The sequence below is a fragment of the Pristiophorus japonicus genome, chromosome 1 (assembly GCF_044704955.1).
Source record: "Pristiophorus japonicus isolate sPriJap1 chromosome 1, sPriJap1.hap1, whole genome shotgun sequence".
Lineage (NCBI taxonomy): Eukaryota > Metazoa > Chordata > Chondrichthyes > Pristiophoridae > Pristiophorus > Pristiophorus japonicus.
In genome coordinates, this window is record NC_091977.1 from 45,254,945 (window position 1) to 45,272,814 (window position 17,870).

General features: G+C 42.2%; 1 protein-coding gene across 1 annotated transcript; it reads left to right on the forward strand.

Moving 5' to 3' along the window:
- The first annotated feature begins 1,263 nt into the window (after window positions 1–1,263).
- On the forward strand, window positions 1,264–3,857 carry helt (helt bHLH transcription factor). Its single transcript, XM_070878929.1, has 4 exons — window positions 1,264–1,290; window positions 1,583–1,687; window positions 1,826–1,922; window positions 3,010–3,857. Exons 1-4 carry the CDS (start codon window positions 1,264–1,266, stop codon window positions 3,498–3,500), a joined length of 720 nt encoding a protein of 239 aa, XP_070735030.1. The 3' UTR covers window positions 3,501–3,857.
- Window positions 3,858–17,870: the final 14,013 nt, after the last annotated feature.

Below are 17,870 nucleotides of genomic sequence, written 5' to 3' on the forward strand. Positions count from 1 at the left end.
TTTTGTTATGATAATATTGCAAAAGCGGGATGCAAAGTAGCCTATCATATCAAAGCGCTGTCTTTAGAATATTAGCGCCCTGGCTTCTCCACTTGGCGCATTTGAAGGGACCATTTTAAAGGCGATTGTCTCTAATGACATTTACCGGATCAGAACATGCTGCTAATTCGATCATCAAGCTTTGCCCTCTTGAACAATGCCAGAGTAATTTTTCCCAAAGTTTGTTAAATTGATCAAAATTAGGCAAATGAATAGGGATCTCCAGGCTCTCCCTCTTGCAGGTGACAGTGAATAATACTTTTAGACCAGCTGCATTTTTCCTTTTATTTTTCTCTCTCTTCCCCCCACAATGCTTAAAGATCTCCCATTATTAAAATTTAGGCCAACGAAACTATTCATTCGTTTCAATAGACATTTTCTTATAGGATAATAGGCTACAAATTGAGCCCACCAAATCGAATCCAGTGGTGGGTAGCCTCGTGTGCCAAAGTCTGCTGGGGCTGGTTTTGAAGCAGGCAATGTTCGTGTGCCAGCCCCGGTCCCACACCTGCCGAGGTCTCCAATAAATAATGAGTGGAAACAAAAGCTTGCCATCTCCCATAAAATGGATGTGTCACCAAGTCGTGTGAGAACAAACGAGAGCCTTCCCGTTCCCTTGAACTCGGCGGAACAGCCTATTAAAGGCTTACTTAATTACTTTAATGACTCCGGACATGCTTGAGGGCTGGGATCGCTCGCTTGAGTTTTGTAAACAGGCGAAATCGAAAGGGAGAGGGAGAGGGGGGAGGCGGAGAGAAAGAGTGGGGGAAAGAAACTTTTTTTTTGTTTCTTCTTTCTTCTGTTCTTGTGCGCACTGCGCCCTGATGGATCAGGGCAGACACCAGGCTTAGTTCGCATTTCCCGCCTTTTTATTGCTATGCAAATGATATTCGGGAAGCGATCACGTGTCTTTTGAAGAGCCACGTGGATTAACAAAGCCGGACTGCCCCCTGCTAACCCCAGTCTATAGTAGTCCAGCCCCAGATTTCTGCCACCTCTTTAACCACCTATTCCCCAATGCCCCGCTCTCTAATCCCGGCGAATAATTTAGGCCATGAATGCCCTGGCCCCCTTAATGATCGCTTTATAAGGGAGCCACTTACAGCCTGGGAGGAGCACAGTCGCGTTTATATTTTACCACAGAAGGCACACGGAGGAAAAGACTGGCTGCCATCGGTGAAAGCCTGTTTTTTAATTGCTCAGTTTTATCTTCTTTGTCTGAAGATGTCCTCCAAAACGAAAGAGCGCAAGGTAAGAGCACCTTCATGTTTTAAATCCCTCCACTCTCACTGTTCTCTTCCAGCAGTACTTTTTTTGTGACACTGTAAATTGCAATACAGTCCAGCCTATTTATTTTTTGCTGTTACAGTGAGATATTGTTTTCATTCCTTTTTATTCAAAGCTAAATTTCTGGTAGCGTGCAATGAAAATCTGTCCACCTCCTCAGAGAGGGGTGTCCCCAGTAACACCGCATTAATCCGCGGGACGTCCCGCTCCCATTCCACGTTTCTTTCTGTAACCCAGACTTTTTTTAATTTCTCAGTCTGCTCCAGTGTCCCACAAAGTTATTGAGAAAAGACGCAGAGATCGGATCAATCGCTGTCTGAACGAACTTGGCAAAACTGTTCCAATGGCACTGGCAAAGCAGGTACTTTCTGCACACTTTTTAATCGTGTCTATTTAAAAAAAATAATAAATGATTAAAACTAGTGCTGTTGCTTTCACAGCGCACAGCAGACTGGTCGTTTATTATCTGCAGCTATTGTATTGTGGTATTTTATTTCAGGGCACTGGGAAGCTGGAAAAGGCTGAGATCTTGGAAATGACAGTTCAGTATTTAAGGGCTCTGCACTCGGCTGACTTCGCCAGAGGAAGAGAAAAAGGTAAAGGGACACAGCCCTCTCAAAAAACATCAGAAAGTAACCTTGCTTCAAAACGTTTTAACTTTGGGAAGCTGGGGTGAGGTATTAAGGCTTGGGGGGAGGTATTAAGGCTTGGGGTGAGATATTAAGCGCAGAATGTGCTTGCAACTTTTGAGCGCAAATTTTGGGTAGAAAACTTTCAAGTGTAGATCAGGTTAAAAATGTGACCACTTTCTTCCCTCTCTGCCGCGACCCATTTCTCACACATGTCAGTACGGTGTGTATCTGTGCACATTAATAAAACGCTGCATGTTTTCATTCTCCAATAAAATAATATAATGCATAGCACCTTTTTTTCTAGTAAAAATAAACTACATTGAATAAACTGGACAGTGGCGTTTCCTTTTTAGTGAAACTCCAAACTACACATGTTTGAAGTGGCGCTCTGGGGCCGTTACGCATGCATCAGACATGATTACTGTTGCGTTTGGGCACACGGACTTTATAACATTAAAAAATAACTTTAATGATCTGTGAGCGCCCCTCTCTCCCATTTCACGGAAGTTGCCAACCTGGGGGAAAAAAATGAAACACATCAAAGTCGCCCCTTTCTCCCTCCCCTCTCCCCCCCCCCCCTCTCGAAACTTCACCTTAGGGAATGTATGCCTCCAGATTGGATGGAAATGTCTGCGTTTTGTACCATTTATTTGGCATTAACAAATTCTAACAAGCAAGTTTGGTGTCTGTGCCAACGCGATCCTTTAATAGCATAACAAGACGCACTATTTTACTATCAGAAAATCCGAATGGGAATATCAGTACTAATGCTTGGCCCATACTCAAATGGGTCTGTAACCTCGACCTATCTCCAAATGTTTTCAAAATCCCCACAGCAAACTCTAATTCGAATGGTGTGATTTAAATAATAGCACTGATGTTTTAATACCCATACAATTCTGCAATCATTTCTAACATTGCAATTGAGTTCATGTTGTTGTATTAGCATGTCTGTTTTATCTAACAGCATTTTGGAAGTCTAATATTACCCAAAGCGTTAGTGGATAGTTGTATTAGCACAGAATCTGATCAAATGTGTTTTTTTACGTAGGCGAGTTATTAGCAGAGTTTGCGAACTATTTCCACGCTGGTTATCACGAGTGTATGAAGAACCTCGTCCATTATCTGACCACGGTGGAGCGAATGGAGACTAAGGACACCAAATACGCCCGAATCCTCGCCTTCTTGCAGTCTAAAGCTCGCCGTTGTACCGACCCCATATTCGGGCCAATATCCTCTCACGATACAGAATATTCGTATCAGTTTCACCCCGTTCCAGAGTTTACAAACTCGCGTTTAAACGAATCACTAATGCAGCAAGGGTCCGGGGTGGCGAGAACGCAACCATTGCACTGGCACGGCTCAGCGCGGAGTCCCGGACTCCCCTTTATCCCGAGTCCGACTATGCCCATGGCAAACACGGGGCAGCAACACAACTTCCTGCACTCTGTGCAGGGCCTTGATCGCCATTACATTAATTTGATTGGACATTCTCACCCAAATACCTTCAGCCTACACAACTCTCAGCACACAAACTTCTAAAAAGACTTTGGGATGGTGCTATGGATCCATGTAGAGCAATTCTTCAGTTAGAGCCCATCGCACTCATTCTGTGATTCCAACAACGCCGTAAGAAACTGGTGCAACCCGTCTTATACTTGAGTTTAAGTGATATAGCGTGGTATCAGGTTGAATACATAATATTTTAGTATGAATCATCCATTTATGAATTGGTCCTACACAGAGTTAAAGCAGTCCAAATTCTGAAGTAATTAAATTAAATCTATCGGGTTTTACATGGGCTTTCGGCAGCTAGAGTGCCTCCAATTTCCGTCCTGGCGGTTCAAGGTTATACTGTGTATGCCATACCGTAATATCTATTTTGATAACGAATATTGTTCAGTGTATTTTGGTGAAAATGTTAACGTCATTCTTGTTTGATTTGAATTTTTATAATTGTATCACGCTTTTAACTGGAACTATATTCTGGAATATATTTTTAATTCAGTTGCTCTAAAAAATTGGGGATGGGAAAGCCTGGTTTTATATATTATACATATTAAAAAATTTCGCGCACATGTTTCACAAAATGCAAAATAATTAAAGAGTGCAGTTTTATTCTTCCAGTTCTGTCCTGTCTGTAAGTTATTTACTTTGGCGCCGTGCCGCACTTATTTACAAAACATCCGACTGTCCATAAGACAAACATAAAAGTATGTCCTTATCTTTATTCTCCCTGTTCAGGCGATGAAATGTTCAAGCATTTGTTGTCATTCGCCACGTACCTGCTTGGCAGTGTTTTTTTCCCCATTCCATGCTGTGTGAAGGAAAGGTGCAGATTTGCGCAACTCCAACTCGGGCTTATACAGCGCATTCTTCAGTCTGTCATTCGACCTACTAAAAATAAATCGACTTAGTCTTCAAGTATTCTGGAATTTAAATGGTTCACATAAATGCAAAAATAACGCGGGTGTGATCTGGACTGCAGAATTTCCAATATCCCGGTGCGTTATAATCCAGAGGGACGCAACGGCGCTGCTCACATCCTTGTGAGGAAAGTGGCATCAGCACAGTCAGCTCTGTAAACCAGGAGCTTGAACTGTACCGGCTGCGGAAATGGATATGATAAACATGAATAAAAACACCCGCCGTTACCGTTCGGGCTATGAACCACTTTTAAATAACATCCGTAACGTTAACACCGTCCAAAACGAAATGAATAATTGGAAAAATAGTTTTGTCAGGTAACGATGAATTCGATTGAAAGGTAACGATGAATTCTCATTCTATTTTACTTTGACGCACATACAGCACCGCCCTCATTGAAGTGGACAAACGTTTTCTCTAATAATTGGAACCCCCCTCACCATCCAAAACGCACATGTTCTGCGTTTAACATACTTTACACTTATTCATTGATTTTTGTGATTTTTTTTTGACAATGTCACGTCAAAGTAAAAATCCAAGATTTCTTCGCAAATCTGGTTTAGCCACTCGGGTAAAAGTTTACTGTCACCGTTACACTTTTGACTTTTTGCACTGTGCGCTCATTCAACGGCCTAACCGCAGCTTTTATAAATGGGCTGCATCATTCACGATCTGAACGCAGTGTCTTCTCGCTGTCTGTCCCTGAAGAGTGTGCGGACCCGGGATGATTAATAATTCTAGGATTTAACCAGTCTGGTGCTGCGCTCCCCGCACTCACTTTGTGCACATGGGCCAGCGATTGGAAAGGCCGTACCCCTAATAGTATTTACACAACCAGGTAAAGTACAATGGGATTCAAAAAATATCGAGTCTAGCCCGCCCTTCACCAGGAGTTAAAATAGTTTCCTACAATTAAGAAGGTCGTTGGGGAATATTTATCTCTAGCTGGGTGAGTGATGACAGCCCAGACTCCTGGTGTCCCCTTGGTGCCAGAATATTGGCTGAACTTTGCCATTCAGGTAGGGAATTTCGTGTAGAATATGTAAGTCATAGAATTCTTTATCCTGAACAACCTTCAGAAACCTTCAAGAACTAAAGAATCGGCAGCGAGATCTTGCCTTTATTCACTTAATTGTTTTGACGATGGAAAGCGGACATTTTTTAAGCCATTACCAAAGAAAAATTAAATAAAAATAACACTTTATGGACCGTACACTGTCAATGTTGCGCATAGTTAATCAGTTCAACGCGCAACCGGAATCGTTGCCGGACTAACCACCCTTTGTTGCAACGGTAACCACTAGGAAATCCGCTAGCAACTAAAAAATCCTTTGACTAATAAATCTGATGACTAATGTAGATATGGAAACCAATAGAACAACTTTTCGATTGCAGAGCACAGATATTAATGGCACTTAAAAGTAACTGTTATACATTTATTTGTTCACAGTTTTAATTACTGAATGCCATATAATTCAAGCTTAAACATAGGTGTGGAAAAAAGAAAAAGAAAGACTTGCATTTTTATGGCACCTTTCACGATCAACGGACTTCTCAAAGCGCTTTACAGCCAATGGAGTAATTTTTGGAGTGTAGTCACAGTTGAAATGTGGGAAAATATGGAACAAGCAGAGTTGTGACCCCATAACATCTCCAATTATTATGTTTTCATTGCTCGTGTTATTTAATAAGAATTGTCAAAAACATAAGAAATATGGCTCATGGATTAACTTTAATGATGTGTTTCATAGATTTTTTTTCTAAGTTGTGCCTTGCATTATTCTGAAGTGATTGGTTTGTAAACATTCTTTATACTGCAGTCTGATTTTTACAGTTACATTTCAAAAAGCCTATTGACCCCAAGATAGTCGATTCCATTAGAAGTATTTAGTTTCCTGGCACTATATTTCTAATACAGATACATATTTTAATTTTAATATTTTATTTTAATTTTAATATTTTAGTATCTATATTCTGTGCAATAGTTTACAGTGCTGTATATATATATAATATTTATATATGAAATATCCAACAGGGAATGTTAAGGTTGGACATTATAGAAGTTCCAAATTTTTTTTAATGTTCTTACTTTTCCCCCATATCTTCTGAAGGAGGTTGACCTTGCTGATCCATTGTTCCGCGCAAACTTTTGGTACTTCATCCATTCTTAATATGTGAGCCTAGTAATTATGCTATTACAATATGGGGGTGGAAAGGGGAGATTGTACAGTGCGGGGTTACTGTTGATACTGGTACCAGTACAATCTTTAAAGTATTATGAGTGGACAGTGTAGTTACCCCAGCAGCCGTCACTGCTTCAGTAAAGCTAATAGTTGGCATTTTCTGCAGTCCAGCTCATATATGTTTGAAACTCAAACTTGGGGCCCTACTGCAAAAAGTGGGAAGAAATTGTATAGACTTACCTTTCTGTGATGCAATGTTGGGGAGGAAAGGTAAAAAAATATGCTGAGCAAAAAAAATTCCAACAAGGAAATAACCTAAAATCAAGACATTCTCAAACCTACTTTATGCAAGCAGCCATATGCTGCATTCCTCACCCATCCCTTCCAAATTTCTTTCCTGAAATTATGATTACAATGGACACCATCAGCCCTCTGGTACACTGCCCAAATTATCATTCTTTATGTGTGTGAATCTTGTGCATAGTGCTGTTAGCAAGCTGTTGTTCATCAAAAAATGGTCAGTTGGCAAAGCATTGGATGGTTGCCGGTGCCCATGGAACCACAGCCCAAAATAATCAGTATATTCATGGAAGAAAATTGGGAGTGGGTGAATGAGAAATATAGTAAGGGACTCACTCCATTGTACATACTTGACACAAGAATGTTCTTATCCAACATCTATATGTGCACTTTCCAGGAAAGGACATTAAACAGCAATTGGGGATGGGAATCTTTGTTAACTTGTCGCTCACTAACCCTAGCTATAAACACAAATTGTAATGCCCTTATGACTGCCTGTGCTGAGATCAGCTAACTCCGCACAGATCAGGACAGTGTCCTAAGCCCAACCATCTTCAGCTGCTTCATCAGTGACCTTCCCTCCATCATAATGTCAGAAGTGGGGTTGTTTGCTGATGATTGCACAGTGTTCAGTACCATTCGCAACTCCTCAGATAATGAAGCAGTCCATGCCCACATCCTGGACGACATTCAGTCTTGAGCTGATAAGTGGCAAGTAACATTCATGCCACACAAGTGGCAGAAAATTACTATCTCCAAAAAGCAACAGTCTAGCCACCGCCCCATGACATTCAACGGTATTACCATCGCCGAATCCCCCACCATCAACATCCTGGGGGTCACCATTGATCTGAAACATAACTTGACCAGGCACATAAATACTGTGACAATAAGAGCAGGTCAGAGGCTGGGTATTCTGTAGCGAGTGTCTCACCTCCTTACTCACCAAAGCCTTTCCACCATCTACAAGGCACAAGTCAGAAGTGTGATGGAATACTCTCCACTTGCCTGGATGAGTGCAGCTCCAACAACACTTAAGAAGCTCGACACAATCCAGAACAAAGCAGCCAACTTGATTGGCACCCCATCCACCACCTTAAACACTCACTTCACCATCGGTGCACCGTGGCTGCAGTGTGTACCATCTATAAGATGTACTGCAGCAACTCGCCAAGGATTGTTTGGCAGCACCTCCCAAACCCGTGACCTCTACTACCTAGAAGGACAAGGGCAGCAGGCGCATAGGAACACCATCACCTCCAAATTCCCTTTCATGTCACACACCATCCTGACTTGGAAATATATCGTTGTTCCTTCATTGTCGCTGGGTCAAAATCCTGGTACTTCCTCCCTTACAGCACTGTGGGAGTACCTTCACCATACAGACTGCAGCGGCTCAAAAAGACGACTCACCACCACCTTGTCAAGGGCAATTAGGGATGGGCAATAAATGCTGGCCTTGCCAGTGATGTCCACATCCCAGGACCGAATAAAAAAAAGTCAGGGATCAAACCTGAGACCTTTCTTATCTGAATGGCTGAGCACCACACCAAGCAGTTCACTTACCTACCAAATCATGAGAAAGAGCGTGTGTGTCAAAATGTTTTAAAAAATCTAATTGCTTGCTCTGGATGTGTGCACAAGTTGATGTCTTGGCACCACATGGTTCTTTTTGGTACAGTTTGTAACAAAATCCCACCAATTCCAGTTATACTTGAGATGAAATCAGGCAAGACTACCTTCTCCAGATGATCTTGTACATTTAGGAGAAAGCCAAACCCATTACATTAGATAGGATTATGCTGCCATTATATTACATGGCTTGCCTTGATATAATATGAAATGTTGCTCCACAACAATGCGCATCCACACTCTATCCATCACCATGCCTGCCTACTGAGAGTGTAGCACCCCCACCTCTGAGTCAGAATGTTGTGGGTTCAAGTCCCACTCCAGGGACTTAAGCACATAAATCTAGGCTGACACTCCAGTGCAGTGCTGAGGGAATTCTGCACTGTCAAAGATGCCGTCTTTCAGATGAGACATTAAACTGAGGTCCCGTCTGCTCTCTCAGGTGGACATAAATAATCCCATGGCACTATTTCAAAGAAGAGCAGGGGAGTTATTCCCAGTGTCCTGGCCAATAGTTATCCCTCAATTAACATAACAAAAACAGATAATCTGGTCGTTATCACATTGCTGTTTGTACGAGCTTGCTGTGAGCAAATTAGCTGCTGCGCTTCCCACATTACAACAGTGCCTACACTCCAAAATTACTCAATTGGCTGTAAAGTGCTTTGAGAGGTCTGGTGGTCGTGAAAGGCGCTATATAAATGCAAGTTTTTCTTTCTTTACTTTCAGTTGTATAACATTACCTGCCTCTGTCCCTACACTACCTTCATCGCTGCTGAAACCTATGAATATCTTCAGTGCTATAGCTAGTCTTCTGATTTCCATCCTACACAAACTGCAACTCATCTAAAATGCACAGCCTGATTCCTACCGTACTGACCTCACTTCCCTCAACATCACCCAACATATTGATTTCAATAGTTTCGTCTTTGTTTACAAGTCCCTTTAAAGAAAGAAAAAAAAGATTTGCATTTATATAGCGTCTCTCATGACCTCAGAAGTCCGAAAGCACTTTACAGCCAATGAAGAACATTTTGAAGTGTAATCACTGTTGTAATGTAGGAAACATGGCAGCCCATTTTCACATAGCAAGCTCCACAAACAGCAATGTGATAATGACCAGATAATCTATTTTTTTGTGATGTTGATTGAGGGATAAATATTGACCAGGAAACTAGAGATATCTCCCCTGCTCTTCTTCGAAATAGTTCCATGGGATCTTTTATGTCCACCAGGGAGAGCAGACAGGGCCTCGGTTTAATGTCACATCCAAAAGACGGCACCTCCAACAGCACAGCACTCATTCAGTACTGCACTGGCGTGTCAGCCTGGATTTATTGTGCCCAAGTCTCTGAAGTGGGACTATGAACTCACGACCTTCTGACTCAGAGGCAAGAGTGTTACCAACTGAGCCACAGCTGACACTAAGGCCTAGCCATACCCTACCTCTGTAATCACATCCAGGTCTACATCCCAGCTGGCCCCTCTACAATTTAATGTTGGCTTACTGTGTCTCCCTCTCCTACATTAAACAGTGACCACACTTCAAAAGTACTTCATTGGCTGTAAAGTGCTTTGGGACGTATGGAGGTTGTAAAAGGTGCTACATAAATGCAAGTCTTTCTTTCTCCCTCCTCTTCACCATCACTGACAGAATTTTCAGTTGTCATGCCCCTGCATGCTGGAATTCTCTTCCAAATCCTCTCCCCTTCGTCAAAAACCTCCTCAAAATACATCTCTTCAATCACTGCTTCAGTCACTTCCTCTATCATCATCATTATCTACTTTGTCAAAAGCCCTCATAATTTTGAACACCTCTGTTAAATCTCCCCTTAAACTGCTCTGAGGAGAACAATCTCAGCTTCTCTCGTCTCTCCATCTCTTAAAAAGATTATTTTTTTTTAGCAGCACCTTTAATGTACGACTAAGTAGTGGCGACTAGAACAACCGGGTTGATTCCTAGTGCAACTGCCTTAGTTGATTTTAGCAGTGGCAATGATTGGCCTCCTAAATTTGACCTCAGGAACGGCGGAATCCACAAGGGCGTCACCCCTGATTAGTATTCTGTGACTCTTGCGGAAAGAACATAAATAATTCTTCAGCTGAGAACAGGATCGGGCTGGGCTGTGATACCTCCCATGGTTGAATAGCCGACGAACATTCATGGGGCGATCCCATGAAGAATGGCGAGGCTGGCCCCACTGGAAGACGAAACCAACAGGTCTCGGAGCTTTTCGATTGTTAAGAAGTTGCAATTTCCCAAGGCCCGTCTTTTCTTCAGAGCTGTTAAATAATGAAATATTGATTTTTTTTTTGTGGCTAATTTTGAATCTAAGTTTTGCTCCGTGACCAAACTACAATCGAAGGCTCTATTGTGGCCAAGGACCAAAAGATTAACTCGCGGCGATTAAAGGATTGTTGTTTAACCTTTACAACGATCGCCGATATAACACTATTATATATTATCATTTATAACTTGCTATTTTATTTAATGATTGATGTTTTGACGAAAGTTGATACTCTAAATTCTCCTTTTGACAGAAGATGCAGACACGGTTGGCTGCTCATTTAACTGGAAGCGTTACAAAAACGCCTTGAGATCTGCTATACCAGTTAGAATTAAAGTCTTAAAAATAACATGACCCAAAGCATCAATTTGCCAAATCTGGCCAAAAGTCGAAGTAGCAGATAAGTTGTGTCTTTCCAAAAAGATCATCAACGTCAGCTCAACCCAGGAGGGGATTGATTCAAACCAGATTGTGACTAAATGTGTTTTTTCCCCTCTCCCACAAAGACTGAATTCATTTCTTCCTTTTCTCTTCACACTTTTCTTTAAGTAAGTTGTATAGCGATGGTTTCCAAGAGAGCCGCAACAGAACACAGAACGTTTCGCTGGGTTCTTTTTTCTCTCTCCCTCGGCTCTCTCTCTCTCTATCTCTTTTTATTTTGACTGGAGGTGCTCCATTGTAAAAGCTGTGAAAAGGGACATTCCCCGCTTCCTTGCGCTTCACCCTTGAGTGGGCGAGAATAAAAATAACCGTCTCCATTAAATCAAAGGCTCCCTCTGTGTCCTGGGGAAACAAAAAAAAAAGCTGGGTTTGGCTGCTAGTGCCCCGAGTCCCGCAGGCTCTGCTGGCCGGGACGATGAGCTCTCAATCCCGGATTGCTGTCCCAATAGCTTCCCTAATACAGAGCTCACTTGTGCGTCCAGGCGTACACTGTGCAAACAGATCGGCGTGTTCCAGCCACACACAAACACTTTTTAAAGAAAAAACACACTGACAGAAACCCATTCTAACAGCTATTGTAATCTGCCATGCAGGTGTCAGCTGCAAACTAGTGGATGGACACGTTAATCTGCTGAGCAGCACCAATCCCCCATAGAAGGGGCAGAGTCGATGCAGATTGTAGCTATCTGGAGGTTTACGCGAACCGCTCGCTTGTTTTATTGGCGATCTTCTGCAAACAGGGGTTTTGAAAAGAGACAGTATCCCCTTTTTATTTGTTTTCTTTCTGCCCACAAAGAACCAGTGACCTTTTATTGTTATTCAATATGTGTAGGATTTAAAAAAACAAATGTCACCAATGAGATTTACACAAGCTTCTCGTTTACTTGGCTCGAACTTGGCTCGCGATTTCAGGTATTATAACGAAATGCAGTCAAATATATCGGGAATTGTTGATTCTTCTGCCTGGTCTGAATGAGGTGTGTGTGTGTGGAGTGAGGGCAGTATGCAGTATTACTTCGCAACTTTTAAACTGGTTCAAATATAATTAAATTGAACGTTTCATTTATACGCGGAGTGCAAGATATACATTGGGCATTCGCCTCTTTAATTTAAAAGAAAATGATCAGTTCCATTGGAATTACTTTTCTGAAAATTTCTCAGCGTCCTGCAAATTTCGTTTAGCCTTCAGTCTGAATGTCCCAAAAATAAATCCGCCGTTGGGTAAAAGTAAATGGCATCTAGGCTGACGCTGTGATCCTATAATCGGTCCACACACTGAACGTGCTTGTGAGGATTAACAGGGGAGGAGGTGACTCGTTCCATTTATGGTATTGGATCCAGGCCCATCTACCCGGCGACGGTCCCTAATCTGGGTTTCATGTTGATGCTAGTGGACAAAATCTTAATAGTTAACTGTTAAATAGTTAGGTTATGCAAAACACGTACAGCAGCGTACTATCCGGTGAAAATTAAACGTTAAATGTATTAGTAGTTGAGTAATACCCCTCCAAAAAACACTATCACTGGGACACTAACTGACCCGTGTGCATTTCAATGCCATTGCACAACCATCCGGTTAAAAGGGACAAGACTGTTTGCGCTTCCTCGCGGCATTGTGAAAGCGCCTTGGGTCGTCGTTCTACTGTAAAGGCGCTATATAAATGCTGTTTCGCCGCTGTCCCTGCACAAATGCCACATTTCAAGGTTGTTTTTTGTTCACAGATTTCCTCCCCCCCCCAAACAGGATGGAGTAAAACGTAAATGTGCCCATAAACCAGATCTAGCCGTCCTTTTATTTCCCACAGTCCCCGTCATAACTCAACCATGGGACAGAACTGCAAACTAAAGATACATTCAACAAAAACGGGAAAAGCACCCTTCCACATTTCGATCAACAGCTTCAGAACAGAAATCAGCGACACTGAGAATATCTTCACTTTAAACTGCATGGCGGCGACCTGATCTTAAATAGGGTCTGTTTTTCCAGGAGTTATACGGGTTATAAAATCCGTACGACAAATAATGAGAATTGATATTGGAGTGGACTACAGGAACTGGAAGAACGAGGTTTTTATTGTTAAAATATCTGAAGTAGTAAAACCCGGGATAAATCGTTCGGGTGTAACTCGACGTGCCCAGGGATGCTTTGCAATCCCAACCTGACCCTAACTTTATATAATAAGCAGATGCTCACACTTACCGCCTTACTACCGCCAGCCAGAAGCTGAATAAATAAAGGCTGTGGATTTTTATTAAGTTTGGCAGATACACTTGTACATGTGATATATTCACAGAGCACAAGCACACACAGCTTCCTACATGGCAGGCAGCTCTCTCAGAAGCCTCCGGAAATCTGCCTGGTTCTGTTTATTATTAACCCTGCAATTGCAGTACACAATACATCCACATCCACAGTGTGGAGCTACAAACAATTCAAGCTTCCAGAAATTACACTTCTCCCTCCTTAATGGAGAAACCATCATAACAAACATCATACATAACTTTCATGTTTATACATAACACAGGATATATAACTTATTTTTTTCCATATTTACAAATTTAACTTTACCACTTGTTATCTGTTTTGAAGAGGATACCTTCGCTCTCGAACAGAACCTTACAAACCTGGTGTCGATTTCACACTCATTCGAGGCTCATCCTGAGGAACGTTTTCCTCCACAGAATTTCCTTGATTTTCATTTGAAGTCACTCCAACTTCAGGCTCTTTGTTTTCCTGACTCGGACTCAGACTTTCATTCTGATTCTCTCCTGGATTTGTTTCCAGTATATTGGATTTAGGATTTGCTACTGGTGTACCAAGACTATCTGATGAGTCAGAAATAATTGAATCATTCCCACCTTCATCTCCTTCCATATCTGAGGGTAAAATATGATCAATATGAACAAACCTAACCTGTCCATTATCAAGCATCTTTACCAAATATGTGCGAGAACCACATATCTTCACCACTCTTCCTGGTAACCACTTTAACCAGTTATGGTGATGGTTCTTCACTCTCACCTTCTGGTTTAATTTCACACTTCTCTCTTTTACTCTACCTCTATCCTGATTCTCTTTCTGTTTTAATTGTGTCTCTTCTACGGACTGTGTCAAATTTAGCTTTAACAACGAGAATCTGGTTCGTGGCGGTCGTTTGAGAAACAACTCTGCTGGTGTTCTACCAGTAGTTGTATGAGGAGTATTTCGATATGTAATCAAAAAATTAGCCAATTTATGATCCAATGACAACTGCCGTTTTCTTGGATTTGGATCTAACATTTGTTTTATGAGGGCACGTTTTACAATTTGTACTGTGCGCTCTGCTGCATCATTCGAAGCAGGGTGGTATGGTGGAACCTTGGTATGTTTCACACCATTTTTGCTCGTGAATTGTGCAAATTCTTCGGAATGAAATTGTGGTCCATTATCCAAAACAATTTCTTCAGGGAGGCCAAATTAAGAAAATGATTTCCACAAAATGTCCAATGTTTTACTTGTTATTTTCCACATAGGAAACACCTCAACCCACTTCGAATGGCTATCAATCACAATGAACAATTGTTGGCCTTCTAACTCAGCAAAGTCAATATGTAGCCCTTGCCACACCCTGGGAGGCCATTTCCATGGCTGTAATGGTACTGGTGGTGGTTGCTTGCTTACCGATTGACATGTCGTACACTGACTCACGATGTACTCTATATCTTTATCAAGACCTGGTCACCATAAATAACTGTGTGCAAAACTCATGGTCAAGCACATTCCCAGGTGCTGGTCATGGAGGTCTCCTAATAATTTGGACCTGAATTTATTCGGTATAACCACTCTTGCACCCCACATGATACAATCTTTATCGACTGATAATTAATTCCTATGAATGAAGAATGGATGTGTATCTTTGTCTGTTACCTGGTTTGGCCAGCCATTTGCAATATACTCATACACCTTTGACATCACTGGGTCACTTTTGGTTGTTCTACCAATCTCTTCAGCTGTGACTGGCAGTTCGTCAATATATGAAAAATAAAACACTTCTTCCCTATCGGGTGTAACTTGTGATGGGGAAGGCGATCTAGACATAGCATCAGCATTACTGTGATCAGCTGATCGTCTATATTCAATATCATATGTATATGATGACAAAATCAAAGCCCATCTCTGCATTCGGGCTGCAGCTAATGTTGGAACTGGGGACTTTGGATGGAGGACTGCTGTTAGGGACTTGTGGTCCGTAACGATGGTAAACTTATGACCATACAAGTATTTGTGAAACTTCTTGACCCCAAAAATTAATGCCAAAGCTTCCCTTTCAATTTGCGCATAATTATTCTCACTGGCACTGAGAGTGCGTGAAGCAAAAGCAATTGGTCTCTCCTCCCCACTATGTAATACGTGAGAGATTACTGCCCCAACTCCATACAGAGAGGCATCACATGCTAGCTTAATCTCCTTAGATATATCATAGTGAACTAACATGATGCTCTCTACCAATTTGATTTTACACTCCTTGAATGCTGTATCGCATTCTTTTGACCGCTTCCAATGGACCTGTTTTTTCAAAAGTTAATTCAGTGGATGTAATACTGTAGCCAAATTTGGTAGGAACTCCCATAATAGTTCAAAAGACCCAAGAATGCACGAAGTTCAGTGACATTCCTGGGAGTGGGTGCATTTCTAATTGCATCCAATTTTTCCATGGTTGGATGTAAACCATCTTTGTCTACTCTGTAACATAGACATAGAAACATAGAAAATAGGTGCAGGAGTAGGCCATTCGGCCCTTCTAGCCTGCACCGCCATTCAATGAGTTCATGGCTGAACATTCAACTTCAGTACCCCATTCCTGCTTTCTCGCCATACCCCTTGATCCCCCTAGTAGTAAGGACCTCATCTAACTCCTTTTTGAATATATTTAGTGAATTGGCCTCAACAACTTTCTGTGGTAGAGAATTCCACAGGTTCACCACTCTTTGGGTGAAGAAGTTCCTCCGTATCTCGGTCCTAAATGGCTTACCCCTTATCCTTAGACTGTGACCTCTGCTTCTGGACTTCCCCAACATTGGGAACATTCTTCCTGCATCTAACCTGTCTAACCCCGTCAGAATTTTAAATATTTCTATGAGGTCCCCTCTCATTCTTCTGAACTCCAGTGAATACAAGCCCAGTTGATCCAGTCTTTCTTGATAGGTCAGTCCCGCCATCCCGGGAATCAGTCTGGTGAACCTTCGCTGCACTCCCTCAATAGCAAGAATATCCTTCCTCAGGTTAGGAGACCAAAACTGTACACAATACTCCAGGTGTGGCCTCACCAAGGCCCTGTACAACTGTAGCAACACCTCCCTGCCCCTGTACTCAAATCCCCTTGCTATGAAGGCCAACATGCCATTTGCTTTCTTAACCGCCTGCTGCACCTGCATGCCAACCTTCAATGACTGATGTACCATGACACCCAGGTCTCTTTGCACCTCCCCTTTTCCTAATCTGTCACCATTCAGATAATAGTCTGTCTCTCTGTTTTTACCACCAAAGTGGATAACCTCACATTTATCCACATTATACTTCATCTGCCATGCATTTGCCCACTCACCTAACCTATCCAAGTCGCTCTGCAGCCTCACAGCATCCTCCTCGCAGCTCACACTGCCACCCAACTTAGTGTCATCCGCAAATTTGGAGATACTACATTTAATCCCCTCATCTAAATCATTAATGTACAGTGTAAACAGCTGGGGCCCCAGCACAGAACCTTGCGGTACCCCACTAGTCACTGCCTGCCATTCTGAAAAGTACCCATTTACTCCTACTCTTTGCTTCCTGTCTGACAACCAGTTCTCAATCCATGTCAGTACACTACCCCCAATCCCATGTGCTCTAACTTTGCACATCAATCTCTTGTGTGGGACCTTGTCGAACGCCTTCTGAAAGTCCAAATATACCACATCAACTGGTTCTCCTTTATCCACTCTACTGGAAACATCCTCAAAAAATTCCAGAAGATTTGTCAAGCATGATTTCCCTTTCACAAATCCATGCTGACTTGGACCTATCATGTCACCTCTTTCCAAATGCACTGCTATGACATCCTTAATAATTGATTCTATCATTTTACCCACTACCGATGTCAGGCTGACCGGTCTATAATTCCCTGTTTTCTCTCTCCCTCCTTTTTTAAAAAGTGGGGTTACATTGGCTACCCTCCACTCCATAGGAACTGATCCAGAGTCAATGGAATGTTGGAAAATGACTGTCAACGCATCCACTATTTCCAAGGCCACCTCCTTAAGTACTCTGGGATGCAGTCCATCAGGCCCTGGGGATTTATCGGCCTTCAATCCCATCAATTTCCCCAACACAATTTCCCGGCTAATAAGGATTTCCCTCAGTTCCTCCTCCTTACTAGACCCCCCGACCCCTTTTATAACCGGAAGGTTGGTCGTGTCCTCCTTCGTGAATACCGAACCAAAGTACTTGTTCAATTGGTCCGCCATTTCTTTGTTCCCCGTTATGACTTCCCCTGATTCTGACTGCAGGGGACCTACGTTTGTCTTTACTAACCTTTTTCTCTTTACATATCTATCGAAACTTTTGCAATCCGTCTTAATGTTCCCTGCAAGCTTCTTCTCATACTCCATTTTCCCTGCCC

Coding starts and splice junctions, on each gene's coding strand:
- helt (XM_070878929.1), top strand. CDS start 1,264: ATGTCCTCCAAAACGAAAGAGCGCAAG. Junction 1,291..1,582: donor CCAAAACGAAAGAGCGCAAG/GTAAGAGCACCT, acceptor TTAATTTCTCAG/TCTGCTCCAGTGTCCCACAA. Junction 1,923..3,009: donor CGCCAGAGGAAGAGAAAAAG/GTAAAGGGACAC, acceptor TTTTTTACGTAG/GCGAGTTATTAGCAGAGTTT.